The 15,353-nt window shown below is 42.9% G+C and overlaps 1 protein-coding gene across 6 annotated transcripts in view; it reads left to right on the top strand.

The window, feature by feature from the left end:
- The window catches only part of CHD9 (chromodomain helicase DNA binding protein 9), a 289,270-nt gene that overhangs the window by 188,496 nt on the left and 85,421 nt on the right, over positions 1 to 15,353 (top strand). For all 6 annotated transcript variants that reach the window (XM_040328665.1, XM_040328668.1, XM_040328667.1 and 3 more), the window contains 6 exons: positions 980 to 1,097; positions 2,363 to 2,449; positions 4,133 to 4,270; positions 5,878 to 5,999; positions 11,930 to 12,173; positions 12,594 to 12,770. In XM_040328665.1, the coding sequence (XP_040184599.1) occupies positions 980 to 1,097; positions 2,363 to 2,449; positions 4,133 to 4,270; positions 5,878 to 5,999; positions 11,930 to 12,173; positions 12,594 to 12,770 (886 nt within the window). The remainder of the gene's footprint in view (positions 1 to 979; positions 1,098 to 2,362; positions 2,450 to 4,132; positions 4,271 to 5,877; positions 6,000 to 11,929; positions 12,174 to 12,593; positions 12,771 to 15,353) is intronic.

Here is a 15,353-nt window from a genome sequence, read left to right as displayed (position 1 = left end):
TAATAGAGATTAATAACACACATTCATTTCAGTGTTTGCCAGAATTACCTATAGACATTAGATGACTGTTTCCTGATGGCAGCAACAGTAAGGTACCTATGGCGGATTATTATAGGGGAAGAGTCAATCCCCTTTGCTACTACCCAGCCAATCTTTAATGCTTCCTCAAAAGAAAGATGTCCTGTTTTATATCTGGGGAAACTGTCCATGTGTGTATATATATTGTCCTTCCATCTTATGTCTTGAGATGCCATGAAGAAGTCACAAAGTGCCCTAATAATCATTGGTATGGAATGGAACATGGACTAGAAAATGAGGCATTCAGAAAACCACTTTATGTGTTTTTAAAACTAAAGCATTTTTTTCTCATTTTGAATGCAAAGAGAAGAGTTGATACTCCAGTTTAATTTATATTGCTGTTTGTATCCCTGCTAGATACATTCTTCTTCATTTGTCCTGGTGACCATTGTTTATGGGACAAAGGTTGATGGGGAAATTCATACTTTTAGAGTTGTCACAATGAAATCTTCTGATGGGGGACGTCTGTTCAGTTTGTCTAAGGGGGATTGCTTTGGCTTTAGATTTCCTCTCACTTCATGTTGTGTGTCCAGGTCAAAAAGTCAAAGGAAACCTCCATAACAGAACATATGCAGCAAAGATGAGATTTGGAGGTTTTAATCCTTGCCAATTTCATGCAAAACAAAAAAATTGGCTATGCATACACTTTTATGTAAGCTGAAAGTTATCTGTTTAAACTGAAGATAAGGAGACCATATGCATCTTTATGAGACGGAAATGTTACCATTACTGTGTGATAAGCAGCCAAGGTGCTGTGCACAGTGTAAGTGATTTGATGTCCATTTTTTACTGTGACATGTGATTTGTTTCTTGCATTTTCCATAACTCAGTGTGAGGGTTTGAAGTGTTTATGGGGACACGCACAATGATGCAACACTGAAATCTATTTCTCTTGATCCAGCTCTTATTTGCACTGCGAATGGGCCACCGAGCAGCAGCTGCTGAAGGATAAAAGAATTCAGCAGAAGATAAAACGTTTCAAGATCCGGCAGGCACAACGAGCACACTTTTTTGCTGATGTAAGCAGAACATTTTTTCCTTTCCCTCAGCATCTAACAAGGAGTTGAATATCACTATAACTCATGTAGGCCCGGAAAGCGGTTATCAATATACCAAATGTTTCATGTTTTTAAAGTGGATTTTCCACCATAACAGTACATTCTTTATTTCAGCAGCAGGTAAAGGAAAAACTGACCAGCAGTGGCAAAAGGAACAATTGGCCCTGGTTCACACTGGCACGGCTTTGAATTTGTGCTACTTCAGTGTGATTTGCACCTCCAATTTCAGTGCCGCTTGCAACTTCATTTAACAGAAGTCTATGCAAGTCACAATAAAATTGGAAATAAGTAGTGCAGGAACCTTTTTTAAAGTCGCTGCGACATGTGTCGGGACAATTTAAACAGTTTCAATGCCGAAAATGGGGTGTGACTTGTCATGGGATTTGAAACTGTGTAATTGCATGACAAATCACACCTATATGAACGAGGGCCTAAGTTTTTTCCGTAAGCTGGTCATAGATGGATCAAAACTTGACTGGTTCAGCAGGACGATTCTCAATCCATGTGTGGCCATTACCGGTCAACAGAAATTGATCTAAAGATCAACTTCAAATGAACAGGAATGTTGGAAAATGTTTCTCGATCAGTGGCTACAGCCACTGACCTATGATTTTTGACAGCGCAGGAGTGCCACTGTCACAATACAATGACACTGCGGGGCGGAGGGCTGATCAAAAAAAAGAAGAGATCCGTCTATAGCCAGCTTTACTCTATTCAAAACCCAAATATTTTTGGTTAAAGTTCCACTTTAAGTTCTGTGTCAGCTGAGCTGGATTGCATGCTCCTTTTTTTTTGACGACATTGGTATGAGCTGTGATAGAACCTGTGTCTTTTTACACTGGGGCCTCAGCCCCTATGGAAAAACTGACATGGTTCCATTAATAATGTTCAGATTGTGAGACAGCCTGTGTTCACCAGATAGAGCGGAGTAGAAAGGAATGAAGTTTTTTGTGTAGTTTAGTTTTGGTGAAACCCGACTGCAAACTACGAACCATTGCCTTTTTGTATCTTGGCCACGCCATGCCAAATGTATTTTATGTAGATAATAGCTACTACTACTTATAATCTGAACGTCATTTTTGTGAAAGATGACCTAGAAGTTATATCTTGACAAGAGGCAGAGTTATCTTCAGAACTGTGGCTATTGGGGAATATTGATTGGGCATTATTGTCAGGAAGATGCATTTACTCTTCTTCTTTTTTTTGTTATATATATGGATGTACAGATGGAAGAAGAACTATTTAACTCAGATTATGTAGAAGTTGATCGCGTGCTAGAAGTTTCTTTCTGTGAAGATAAAGATACAGGAGAGGCAAGTAAAAAACATTCTGTAGTGACTAGTGGCTGTCTGGTTCTCCAAGTTGGCTATGATGTTACTGCAAATGAGTATATGCTGTGGGAGGAAACTCTAATAAAGGTTCAATGAGACAACAGGGTTCACTTTGTAGACCCACCACAACCCCAATATGCCAAACTTCTCAAAGCAAGCTTATTCAGAATTTACCAAAGTACTATTATTAAAGTCCTGTGGGATCACAACATAATAGCAGATCAGCCAACCATTTCCAGTGTCCTAGCCTATTGACCTGCAGCAGTTTGCACCCAAATCATCAGAAATGCTGTTGTGTACAAAGTTTTTCCATAATGAAACATTGCTGTGATCATAAAGTGGGAAATGGGCCCTTCCCCTTGTGTGCAGGGGAAGAATATTAGCTGATTTGGTGGTTTTTGATAGTGTGGTGATGTAAATGTCTGTCATTCTTAATGAGAGATCTGCCTGTTTCTGTCATCCCAGAGGAGGGCCTGTTTACAGTTATGTATTTTTTGTCTGACACAAGTGCATTAAAACATGTCAGCACGTTGCAAAGTGTGTCAATAACGCATGTGAATGTACATTGACTTGCAGTGTAAAGTGCATTGTAGTTGCGATTGACTTGCTTTGACATGTTCATTGAACTACTGTGAGGATTGGCTGTTAGAAGTCTCCTGTTCCATTTCTCATGTCCATTTCCTGTCTGCGAACATGAGAGGAGCTCTTTGATACAATTGCTGGGCAGAAGAACCAGCATATAAAAAGCTCCTATTTCACATGCCCTTCAAGAAGACCGCAGTTTAAAGGAGTTGATTTGACTCTTACCAAAGATGCCACTGGGGAAAGGGTATTCCTCTGCCCAAAAGAAGCTCAGTCTGGGAGGCCTCCCCCAAGACTGTGGAAAAGGTTCCTTGTACAGAGTTGGACTGCAGCTGTCCCCCAAGCCTTCTGACAAGTTGTTCTTTGGAAAGTTCATGCCAAACACTGTTCTTTGAGCTGAAGTCGGTCTCCAGTTTTGTTGTTTTTTGTGGACTTTTTAGTGTTTGCTGTTGGTTACCCCTCAGTTAGACTGGTCACTCTTTTTTTTTTTTCCATTTTGCCAGTGTCCAAATCTTCTAGACATTTAATCCTCTTCTAGATAACAGTATAACCGAGTGGTGAATAGATTCCTGTGTCCCGTAATGAACTTAAAGAAATGGATTTTGGGGTAAATACAAAAATCTAATTTTTCCACTTCACAAACCTAAAACAAAATGCTTCTAATGACATATTTAACAGAAAAGGGAGCAAATGAGGGAATGTCATTGTTAGGGTTTATATACACTTTAGGACTCTTTCATGTGGATGGACTCTCTCAGGGGATCCACCTGCTCAGCAATGGATCTTTCTGCTGATCCCCACTGAGCAGGAGGATAACGGGACGCAGCCTACTTTCCTCTATGGGCGGTCGGATGTAAACGGACTGCCTGTCCGTTTACATCCGTCTGTCATCTGATCCGCCAGATAGATGGGGAACGGATCCTCCATCCACCTGTTTTTAGCGGCTAAGATCGGATGTTGGCGGGCAATCGTCTGATCAGGTCTGCCTAAAGAATAGACAGGTGGACCTGATCAGTTTGCTTGTGTGAAAGAGTCCTTAGGGTTTTATTATTGTTTTAATTTGTTCTCTTTTCACCCTTTCAGCCTGTAATTTATTATTTGATAAAGTGGTGTTCCCTTCCATATGAAGACAGCACATGGGAACTGAAGGAAGACGTTGAACAGTCCAAAATAGAAGAGTTTGAACAGCTACAGGCTGTTAGGCCAGACACTAGGAAGGTGGTAAGGATTTTCAGACATATATACAGAAGTTCTTAGCGCTGTGGTGCATTTAAATTGTGAGAAACTTGTGACAGTCATGAGATCATATTTTAAGACAGAAATAAATATTTTATTTGTTTTACAAAACAGCTTCTAATACCTTCATTCTACCCACCATCTACAGCAGCATTTTATAAAAGTATTTGAATGCTGTCGTTTTCTGACTGGTTCTTGCACCTTCCATTACTAATCTGTTACTGAGATAAAGACTCCCAAGGCGAGTTCTATTTTTCCTTAAAGTGATTTAAAGTCTCGTTTTTTTTTTTTCCCTATAAAAATAAAAAAACATGTTATACTTATCTGCACTGTTGCAGTGGATTTGCACAGAGCAGCCCAGATTCTCCTTTTCTTGGGCCCTCCCTTCTGTTTAGTGCCCCCACAGCAAGCAGCTTGCTACGGGGGCAACTCGAGCAAAGTCACAGCTTTGTGTGTCCATTCAGACACAGAGCCCCACCCCCTCTCTCCCCTGATTGACTAGTTGACTTTGTTTGACAGCAGCGACAGCCAATTGCACCACTGCTGTGTGCCAGCCATTCAGGAGGGAGAATCTTGGATGGCTAAGACACTTGTGGACATCACTGGACAGAGAGGGACCTCAGGTAAGTATTAGGGCGACTGAGGGGGGCTGCTGCACACAGAAGGCTTTTTACCTTAAAGCGGAGTTCCACACAAAAATTGAACTTCTGCTTTTCTGGTATCCCCAAACACCCCCCATGCGGTGTCCCATTTGGCAACTTTCAAGGGGGAGCAGATACCTGTCTAATACAGGTATTTTCTCCCACTTCCGGTGATAGATCGACACAGATTTAAGCTCTTGCCAGAGAGCCTGGACCCTCTTATTATGACAAGTCAAACAGGCTTGATGTAATTATCTTTGCCGGTGTCATCCACTGGAGATGTCCCCTCCCCAAAAAGGGCATTGGCTGGATAGTCAAACTAGACTCCATCCACCCCAGGATCAGATTTGTTCCACTATGATGTCAAACTCTCCGCCAATTTATATCCAGCCAATGCCCTTTTTGGTCTGAGGACACATCACCAGCGCATGACCCCTGCAAAGATATTTACATTAAGCCTGTTTGACCCTTCATAATAAAGGCAAGAGCCTATATTGCCCATGGTGATGATGCACGCACGAGGTGGAGGTGTTTGGCTTTAGCTGCATTATCACGGATTTGTGATTTCTACAGTTGGACATTTATATCACATTTTAAGCAATTTTGTTTAGCGCATATCTTTTTTTTTATCTTAATGCATAGAATGCATTAAGATAAGAAAAAACATTCTGCCTTTACAACCACATTAAGCGAACATAAATATTTCCATGATTCTTGTGCTGCGTTTATCTGACTCCTGACTTTACCTGTTTACATTGTTGTATGCGGTATGTTTATTGTCAGTTGCTGGCGTTACAATGATAGTCATTCTTGCTGCCTTTTTTTTTTTACACATAGCACATTAATATACCCCAGCCTGTGACATTTACAGATCAATGATACCTATTGTGCAATAGTCTTTGAATTTCACTTAACAAAACTCACACTTTACCTTTTTTTTTTTTTTGCAAGGATCGACCGCCCCCTAATTTCTGGAAGAAGATCAACCAATCACGAGAGTATAAAACTGGGAATCAGCTCAGAGAATACCAACTGGAAGGACTTAACTGGTTGCTTTTCAACTGGTACAACAGGTGAGTTCTGCACCCCTATAATATATTGTAATATCACATGCATAAGTCTTGGAATAAGCTATATTTAGAAGCTAAAGATTTTTCTTTTTAAAGAATACAGATTACCGATTCTCTATTGTAACAGTGGTTACTGGTGAATGACAACTATTTGTTACATTAAATCGATAGTAAAGTCAAAAATAAAAATGTATTATATATCACAGCTTACTAATTCTTTGAGGTGGCTGCATTCGTTTTATTTTTTAGGCTTTTTGCCCTTTAGTATTACCCAGTGATCCAGGCAGTAACACACTTCCTGTCATAGGGTGGCTCCACTCTGGAGGAAGGAGGAATACACCCTTGGACAGAAGCATTGTAAGTCTCGGGAGAGGATAGTGTTAGATGCACTAGCCGATTTAGACGGACTTGACTAACAAATTAAAGCCAAACATCTGCTGATGCTTTTTTTGCTGTAACAGCAATAGTTTTTTTTTTTTTTTTTTTTTTTTTTTTTAGATAAAGATTTGAACATGAATAAAAGCTGACCATTGTACACACCCCTGTCAATGTTAAATGGCTTGTCTCAACCCTCTAACTTTCACCTTTGCTGCTCGTTTTGTTAAAGAAAGTTCATTTTTGTTTTTGGGTTTAATACTGCTTTTATCCCTTCCCTTTACCCACTTTAAAAGTTCAAATGCTTTGTTAACAAACTTAAAACTGAGCTCCAGCTAACACTTTCTAAGCAGTTACAGCAAACGTTTTTTTTTTTTTTCCTTTTTGGAATAAAGGTTTTGCATAAATAAATTAAACTTGGCCATTGTAATCATCTGTCAGTGGTAAATGGTTCGTCTCTACCCTCCAACTGCTAATTTTGCTGGACAGCTTCATCTGTTAAAAAAAATAAAAAACTTAGTGGCCAGATCAACAAGTGAAAATAAAGGTATAAAGTCTTGAAAAAAAGAAAACGAATGCAGCCACATCATCTAATTATTCGTATGCTGCGCTATATGAATATTCTGTTTTTTTTTGTTTGTTTGTTTTCTGTTTAATACTACTTTAAAACTTTAATTAAAATATAGTTTCTGTGAGCCCCATAATATGTGCACAGAGTATCTCTTTGTTATAAAACACTATGTCACCTAAGTATAAGTCTTGGCACACAGTGTATCCAGCAGTAATGGCTAATCAGGACATATTTGTACACCCACCCCAGCTTCTGATTGGCAGCTGCCAGCTTTCATTTAGAAATTGAACTCTGTGCTGCCAAGATAGGAATATTACTAATTGGCTGTTCATCCACCTGCATCCAGACTAATAAGGCTAGATTAAAGCTGGGTTCACACTGGTACGACACGACAGTCATCCGACTTTGAAGTCCGAAACGCATCCGACTTCAATGAACAGGGATCCGACTTCGATCCCCGACAATACCAGGCACTGTGTCTGGTATGAATCTTGAGGGGAACTCCACACCACATTTTAAATAAAAAAAAAGGCATGGGTTCCCCCTCCAAAAGCATACCAGGCCCTGTCTGGTGTGGATTTTAAGAGGAACCTCCCTACGCCGAGAAAACGATGTGCAACGATTTATATGGGCATGGGGCGTGCTAACGGGTGATGTCGTCTGGTAACCCCCAGCCATGTATGACATCACCACCCGGGGTATGATCTGACTGTGACGTCATAAGGGGCGGGGTCACTGGATGACATCACCCGGTAACCACGCCCTATGCCTATATAAGTCACTCACATGGCATTACAGTGGGAGAGAGCGTTGCGTCGACATAGGAAGAAGAGAAGAGGGAAGAAGACGACGTAGAAGGCCCTGGCAATACCTAGTAAAAGAGCGGGCAAAAGAGCAGAAGATGGCGGAGGAGCCCGGCAGAAGACGCAGCGGGAGAAGAACCAGAGAGCGCGGAGAAGAGGCCGGAGAGAGCGGAGAAGTCGGGGGAGACCCCCAGAGCGGCCTAATAAATTACTTTAAAAACCTGTGTAGTGTGTTTTTTTTATTGACACTTTTTCCCCCCAGGTGAATGGGTAGGGGTGCGATGTACCCCATACTTATTCACATAGGGTGGGGGGGCGGGATCTGGGGCCCCCTTATTAAAGGGGGCTCCCAGATTCCGATAAGCCCCCCGCCCACAGACTCCGACAACCAAGGGCCAGGGTTGTCGGGAAGAGGCCCTTGTCCTCATCAACATGCCCCCATGTTGAGGGCATGTGGCCTGGTATGCTTCAGGAGGAGGGGGCTGCTCGCTCATCCCCACCCCCTTTCCTGACCGGCCGGGCTGCATGCTCGTATAAGGGTCTGATATGGATTTTGGGGGTGCCCCCATACCGTTTTTCCGGCGTAGGGGGTTCCCCTTAAAATCCATACCAGACTGAAAGGCCTGGTATGCTCTTGAAGGGGGAACCCATGCTGTTTTTTTACTTAAAATTAGCTGTGGAGTCCCCCCTCAAGATCATCAGAGAACAAGTGGCATTCCAAAGTCGGATCATACAAGACGTCGATCTGACTTCAGTGATATTCAATGTGCTGAAGTAGGATCAAAGTCGGACCAAAGTAGTGCAGGGAGCATTTTTAGGCCCCTTTCAGACGGACGGATAGAATGGTGCTTTTAGCTGCGGATTTTACCGCAGCTAGAAGCGCACACTGCTTTCCTATGACATCATTCACACACTACAGTTACCTGCGATGTTTCGTGCGCCCGGAGCATGATGGAACTGTGACGTCATAAGAGGCCTATATAGATCGGTGCGAGCCGCCGCACACGGCATTGCAGCGGGAGGAAGCGAAGTGTCAACATCGGAGAAGAAGAAGGCAGAAGGCGACAGAAGTCCAGGCACCCCCCGCCGAAGACATCGAATGAGAAGACCGGGAGGGGGCCGCTGTAAAAAAGCTAAAGAAGAAAGCGCCCCCCCCCCCGGCGGAAGAGAACCAGACGGCGGTGAAGACCTGCACATCCCCCCCTCCTCCCCCAGAAGACATCGAAGAAGCAGCCCTCCCTTGTAAAAGAGCTAAAGAAGAGAGGGGGGCCCCCAGGGCTGACTAATAAATTACTTTAATAACCCTGTGTCGTGTTTTTTTTTTTTACATTTTTTTTTCCGCCAGGTGAATGGGTAGGGGTACGATGTACCCCATACTCATTCACCTAGGGTGGGGGGCCAGCATCTGGGGGCCCCCTTATTAAAGGGGGCTCCCGGATTCCGATAAGCTTCCCTCCCGCAGACCCCGACAACCAACGGCCAGGCCATGGGGACAGGTGCTTTGGGGTGGGGGGGCACAGGGCGACCCCCCCCATGTTGAGGGCATGCGGCCTGGCATGGTTAAGGAGGGGGTGGGCGCTCGCCCGTCCCCACCCCTTTCCTGACCTGCCGGGCTACTGCTCGGATACGGGTCTGGTATAGATTTTGGGGCGCAGGGGGTGTCTCCTTAAAATCCATAGCAGACCCAAGGGCCTGGTATGCTCCTGTAGGGGGGACCCATGCCGGTTTTTAGTTGAAATTTGGCGTGGAGTTCCCCCTCAAGATTCATACTAGACACAGTGCTTGGTATTGGCAGGGATCCAAGTCGGATCCCCGTTCAATATCGTGCCGCGGCTAAACGCAACCGCAGCTAAAAGCACTGTACAAATGCAGCTGATCGCTGTGCCTGGAGACTTGAATTCCAGCAAAACATAAACATGCTTTTAGCTGCGGGTAAAACTGCCGTTCGTCTGAAAGGGGCCTTAAAGTCGGACTGACATGTGTCAGGCCAGTTAAGACTGCTCCCATAGGGAAACATTGTTTTTCACACGTCATGCGACATGAGCTCCCAATGTCGGAGCGTTTGTTAGCACTAGTGTGAACCTGGCCTAAGGCTGCATTCTCACCTAAGCGTTTTCAGCTCGTAAAATGCTCATCTCAAAAGTTCAAAGATGCCCAACAAGCAAAATCCCATTCATTTAAATGGTCCCTGTTCACATCTGAGCATTCTGTCGACTTTCTGCCTGAAAATTATATGCTCAGGTGTGAATGCAGCCTTAAGTATACCTGTCATTTTTTTCCCCCGAATTGCTTGGGATTGCAGTATGTGCCAAAATTTAAAGTCTGTTGGTTGGTGTGACTTTAAACAAGCATGCTAGACAGTTCATAAACATTCAGATCTATGCTTTTACTTATGCAGATAGTTTATTTTAGTAAGTATCATTATTTTTTGATTTAAGCCCCCGACTGACATTTTTTGTAACAAATTTCTTCTTTTATAAATGTTAGGGCATCGAGTAGAGTATCACACAGATCACAGTAGAAAGAAATACAATTTTCTGCAAGATTTTGCCACCAGAAACAAGAGTGCCAAGTTAATTGCAACCTCAACACAGCAGAGAACAATTTGGTGTGAATTTAAAGGATAAGCTCATCTTTGGGAGAATGCTACACGTTACACCCATATTTAGGGTGTAACATGCTCCAACAGTTCCCCAATCCTCCCCCTGTGACAGCAGGGATCTTCTCCCCACACCCGCTGTCGCAATTAAAATACCGTAATATTTTCTTCATTCACAATGATCTGTGAACGAGTGGACTATAAATACTGTCTGCCAATGTGGCAGATAGCTTGTAGTTTTCAATAAACTGTAAGGGCACTGGTAAGCACTTTCGTAGTTCATTGCTCTTCCTGCTCTTTAATAACTGTCTGCCTGTACGGGAGGTATGGACAGGCGGCTCTGAGAGTCTGTGGGAGCCTGACATTGCACCTATGATCTCTCGATTATGGGTGCATTGCTTTCCGTGGAAAAATAATGTTCAATTTTGTTCTGAAGTAATATGTGCATTTATTATTTTTTCGCAAAAGGTGAACTTGGCCTTTAAGCTTAAAGGAGTTGTAAAGAAAATGTTTTTTTTTCACCTTAATGCAATCTATGCATTAAAGTGGAGTTCCACCCATAAATATAACATTACATCAGTAGTTTTAAAAAAATGTCATTAGTCCTTTACGAATTTTTTTTTTTTTTTTAGATTCCTTCAAAGTGTTGTTGCTAGGCAGAATAGTTAATCTTCCCACTTCCTGCACCTAGGTGTTTAATGCTTCCTAACCTACACCGCACAGACTCCTGAGAATGTAGTGGGTGTAACTTTCCAGTAGTCTGTGCACTCCCCAGTCTCAAAGAACCATGTGACTTGGACAGCACAGGTGCTGAAACCTGATCTGACACTGCTTGTGCAGCACTGAGCATGTGCGAGATCTGCAAGGCTGAAATCCAGGAAGTCATACAGTCTGGCTTCATGATGCCCACACTTAAGATGGCCCCAGTCAATTTCTATTTTATAAAGTGTCTAAATGCTGTAACAACCTAACAAAACTGACCTTAGTTTACAGACTAACTTTACTAGAATACATTAAGCTTGTGTATTACAGGGGTATTTATATTTAAAAAGTGAAATTGTGGCCGGAACTCCGCTTTAAGGTCAAAAAACATCTGATGATGCCGCCCCCCGAGCCCCCGTTTTACTTCCCTGACCCCTCGAAAGTCCCGCGCTCGGTCCTGAGATCCTTTTCGCTGCTCAGCCTGGCCACTGATTGGCTAGAGCGGATGGATTGAGAGCAGTGCAGCCATTGGCTGGCGCTGCTGTCAATCACATCCAGTGACGTGGCGCGCCGAGGGGCGGGGCCGAGTGATACAGTGAGCGGCTATGGCCGTTCGCTGTATCACGCCTGCAAGGATTTACCACCATGCGTGCGAGCTCTCTCGCATGACTGTGGTGAGTTCTTGCGGGGAGACAGCCGCAGAGGGACCCCAGAAGACATGGATCGGGGCCACTCTGTGCAAAACGAACTGCACAGTGGAGGTAAGTATAACATGTTTGTTATTTTAAAGAAACATTTTTTTCCTATAGTAACCCTTTAAGAAGAAGAATCCCATATTAAAAATTTCTATAATTTGTTGTGGTTTTTTTTTTCTTTCCTACAGACGGAACTGCATTCTAGCAGATGAGATGGGTTTGGGTAAAACTATCCAAAGCATAACATTCCTGCATGAGATCTTCCTGACTGGCATCCGTTGCCCTTTCCTTATCATCGCTCCACTCTCCACCATCACTAACTGGGAACGAGAATTTCGCACGTGGACAGACCTCAACGTAGTTGTGTATCATGGAAGCATGATAAGCCGGCAGATGATTCAGCAATATGAAATGTATTTCCGGGACTCCCAAGTATGTCTTACTCAGCAGTTAGTGATCACTTTAGCAATACTCTACTGATGCCAACATACTAGAGGAAATAGGGGGTATACCCACATCAACCAATCAGGTCCAGAGGGCAAGCACACTTAAATTTTTTTTGGAAGTTTACTATGTGCTGGCCGGTTAAATTGCCTACATGCTTCCCACATCATTTGGGTTCTTTGATGGACAGATCATATCTCTGATTTTAAAGGTCTGCTCACATTCCACAGCTTGTATCATTACTGGGGTTCCTGAGATATCTGAAAAGCCAGTGACTCACTCTTTAAAGCAAAGATTGGTTGCTGTGAACAAACCCTTCAATTTTCATAGATTTGAATTTTGTTTTGATTGATAAAGTTGATAGGAAGAAAGTGATGAATAATAATGAAGACTTGAATTACTTTCCAGGGTCGTGTTATCCGAGGGACATACAAGTTCAATGCCATTATCACTACGTTTGAGATGATCCTGGGGGGCTGCCCAGAACTCAATGCTATTGAATGGAGATGTGTTATAATTGATGAGGCACACAGGCTGAAAAACAAGAACTGCAAATTGCTTGAGGGTCTGAAACTAATGAATCTGGTGAGTGTGTTCTTCTGGGGTATTGTGCTTTTTTTGTGCAGACTTGTCTTAACCACTTAAGACAGGGTTTGACAAATTTGCTTGGACTCTAGGAGCCAGCTAAAAAAGTTAGGAGCCAGAAAAAGCACCCCGTCCCGACGAGCTTGCGCGCAGAAGCGAACACATACGTGAGCAGCGCCCGCATATGTAAACGGTGTTCAAACCACACATGTGAGGGATCGCCGCGATTGGTGGAGCGAGAGCAATAATTCTAGCCCTAGACCTCCTCTGTAACTCAAAACATGCAACCTGTAGATTTTTTTTAAACGTCGCCTATGAAGATTTTAAAGGGTAAAAGTTTGTCGGCATTCCACGAGCGGACGCAATTTTGAAGCGTGACATGTTGGGTATGAATTAACTCGGCGTAACATTATCTTTCATAATATAAAAAAAAAATGGGGATAACTTTACTGTTGTCTTATTTTTTATAAAAAAAAGTGCGCTTGTAAGACCGCTGCGCAAATACTGCGTGACAGAAAGTATTGCAACGATCGCTATTTTATTCTCTAGGGTGTTAGGATAAAAAATATATATAATGTTTGGGGGTTCTAATTAGAGGGAAGAAGATGGCAGTGAAAATTGTGAAAAATGGCATTAGAATTGCTGTTTAACTTGTAATGCTTAACTTGTAATACCAACGGCCACCACCAGATGACGCCAGCTCACACAAGGAAGAGCTGGGGACTTGCCCACCTTCCAAGCCAAGTCGCCAGGACGCTATTTCTAGTCGCCATGGCGACCTAGCGACCGGGATTTTTCGAGCCCTGACTTAAGGACTGCCTCCTGCACATATACGTTGGCAGAATGGCACGGCTGGGCACGGGCACGTACCTGTACGCCGCCTTTAAGAGTCCGAAGCTCAGTAACCACGCCCGCGGACCCGATCGCCGCCAGTGTCCCGCGATCGGTCACAGGAGCTGATGATAGGGGAGAGGTGTGTGTAAAAACAACTTCCCCGTTCAAATGTGTGGCAGTGTCACTGATCGTCTGTTCCCTGGTATAGGGAACGACGATCAGTGATGTCACACCAACAGCTACGCCCCCCTACAGTCAGAATCACTCCCTTAGGGCACACTTAACCCCTTAGCGCCCCCTAGTGGTTAACCCCTTCACTGCCATTGTCATTTTCACACTAATCGGTGCATTTTTATAGCATTTTTCGCTGTGAAAATGACAATGGTCCCAAAAATGTGTCAAAAGTGTCCCATGTGTCCGCCATAATGAAAAAAATTGCTGATCGCCGCCATTACTAGTAAAAACTTTCTTTTATAAAAATGCCATAAAACTATCCCCTATTTTGTAAACGCTATAAATTTGGCGCGAACCAATCAATAAATGCTTATTGCGATTTTTTTTTTACCAAAAATAAGTAGAATACGTATCGGCCTAAACTGAGGAAAAAAAATGTTGTTTTATATATTTTTTGGGGATATTTATTATAGCAAAAAATATTGAATTTTTTTCAAAATTGTCACTCTATTTTTGTTTATAGCGCAAAAAATAAAAACCGCAGAGGTGATCAAATACCACCAAAAGAAAGCTCTATTTGTGGAAAAAAAAGGACGCCAATTTTGTTAGGGAGCCACGTCGCACGACCTCGCAATTGTCAGTTAAAGCTGCGCAGTGTGGAATCGCAAAAAGGGCAAGGTCCTCAACCTGCATAATGGTCCGGGTCTTAAGTGGTTAAAGGGAGCCTGTTATGAGAAAATATGTATGCTGAACTTCCTGAAAGTGCTAGTTGTCTGACTGAGGGAGATTTACTAAAACTGGTGTACACAGAATCTGGTGCCGCTGTGCATAGTAACCAATCAGTTTTTAAAGTCAGCCTGTTCAAACTAGCTTTGACAATAAAGCCCTGTTAACATCGTCATTATTTGACAGGTCAAATTGCAGCCTATTGCTGGAAACTGTCCCAGTCGTTGTGACGCAAACTTTGCAGCGCCACACCAATTTCTATAGGTAATTCCTGCACTAATTTTGGCAACTTCGGGGGCGATTTCAATAGACATCTGTGCATGAACCCGCACAGATGTCTTTAAAACCCTCCCAAATGCGCACTGAAATGTGGGTTTGAAATTTTCAAACCTACGTTCGATGTGAATGAGGGCTCAAATCTAGAGGCTGATTACCATGCATAGGTGCACCGGTTTTAGTAAATCTCCCCCACTGTTACATTGTTACTAAGGCTGCAAAGACTCCAAAGTCAGGGATGCAGAATATTTTTGCTGATCAGGTAATCTATCTTGACTTTCTGCAGGCCTCTGTTCGGTCAATGATTCAGAAAGTATTAAAACAACCAGGCAAATAGTGTTTCTCTTTCGTTCATGAACGGACTCAGCCTTAAAGGAGTTGTAAAGGAAAACATTTTTTTTTGCTGAAATGACTGTTTACAGGGTATGGAGACTTAATAGTTAACTAATTCGTTTTCAAATTGATTGAAAATAGATAAAAATCAATCATATAATGTACCTCCTAGATTCCTTTTTGCATCTAGTTTCCTTTTTGCATGTTATCCTGCCTCTGTGCTAGACAGAGCCATAGAGC

The sequence above is a fragment of the Rana temporaria genome, chromosome 11 (genome assembly GCF_905171775.1).
Source record: "Rana temporaria chromosome 11, aRanTem1.1, whole genome shotgun sequence".
NCBI lineage: Eukaryota > Metazoa > Chordata > Amphibia > Anura > Ranidae > Rana > Rana temporaria.
This window is presented reverse-complemented; position numbering and strand designations above follow the sequence as displayed.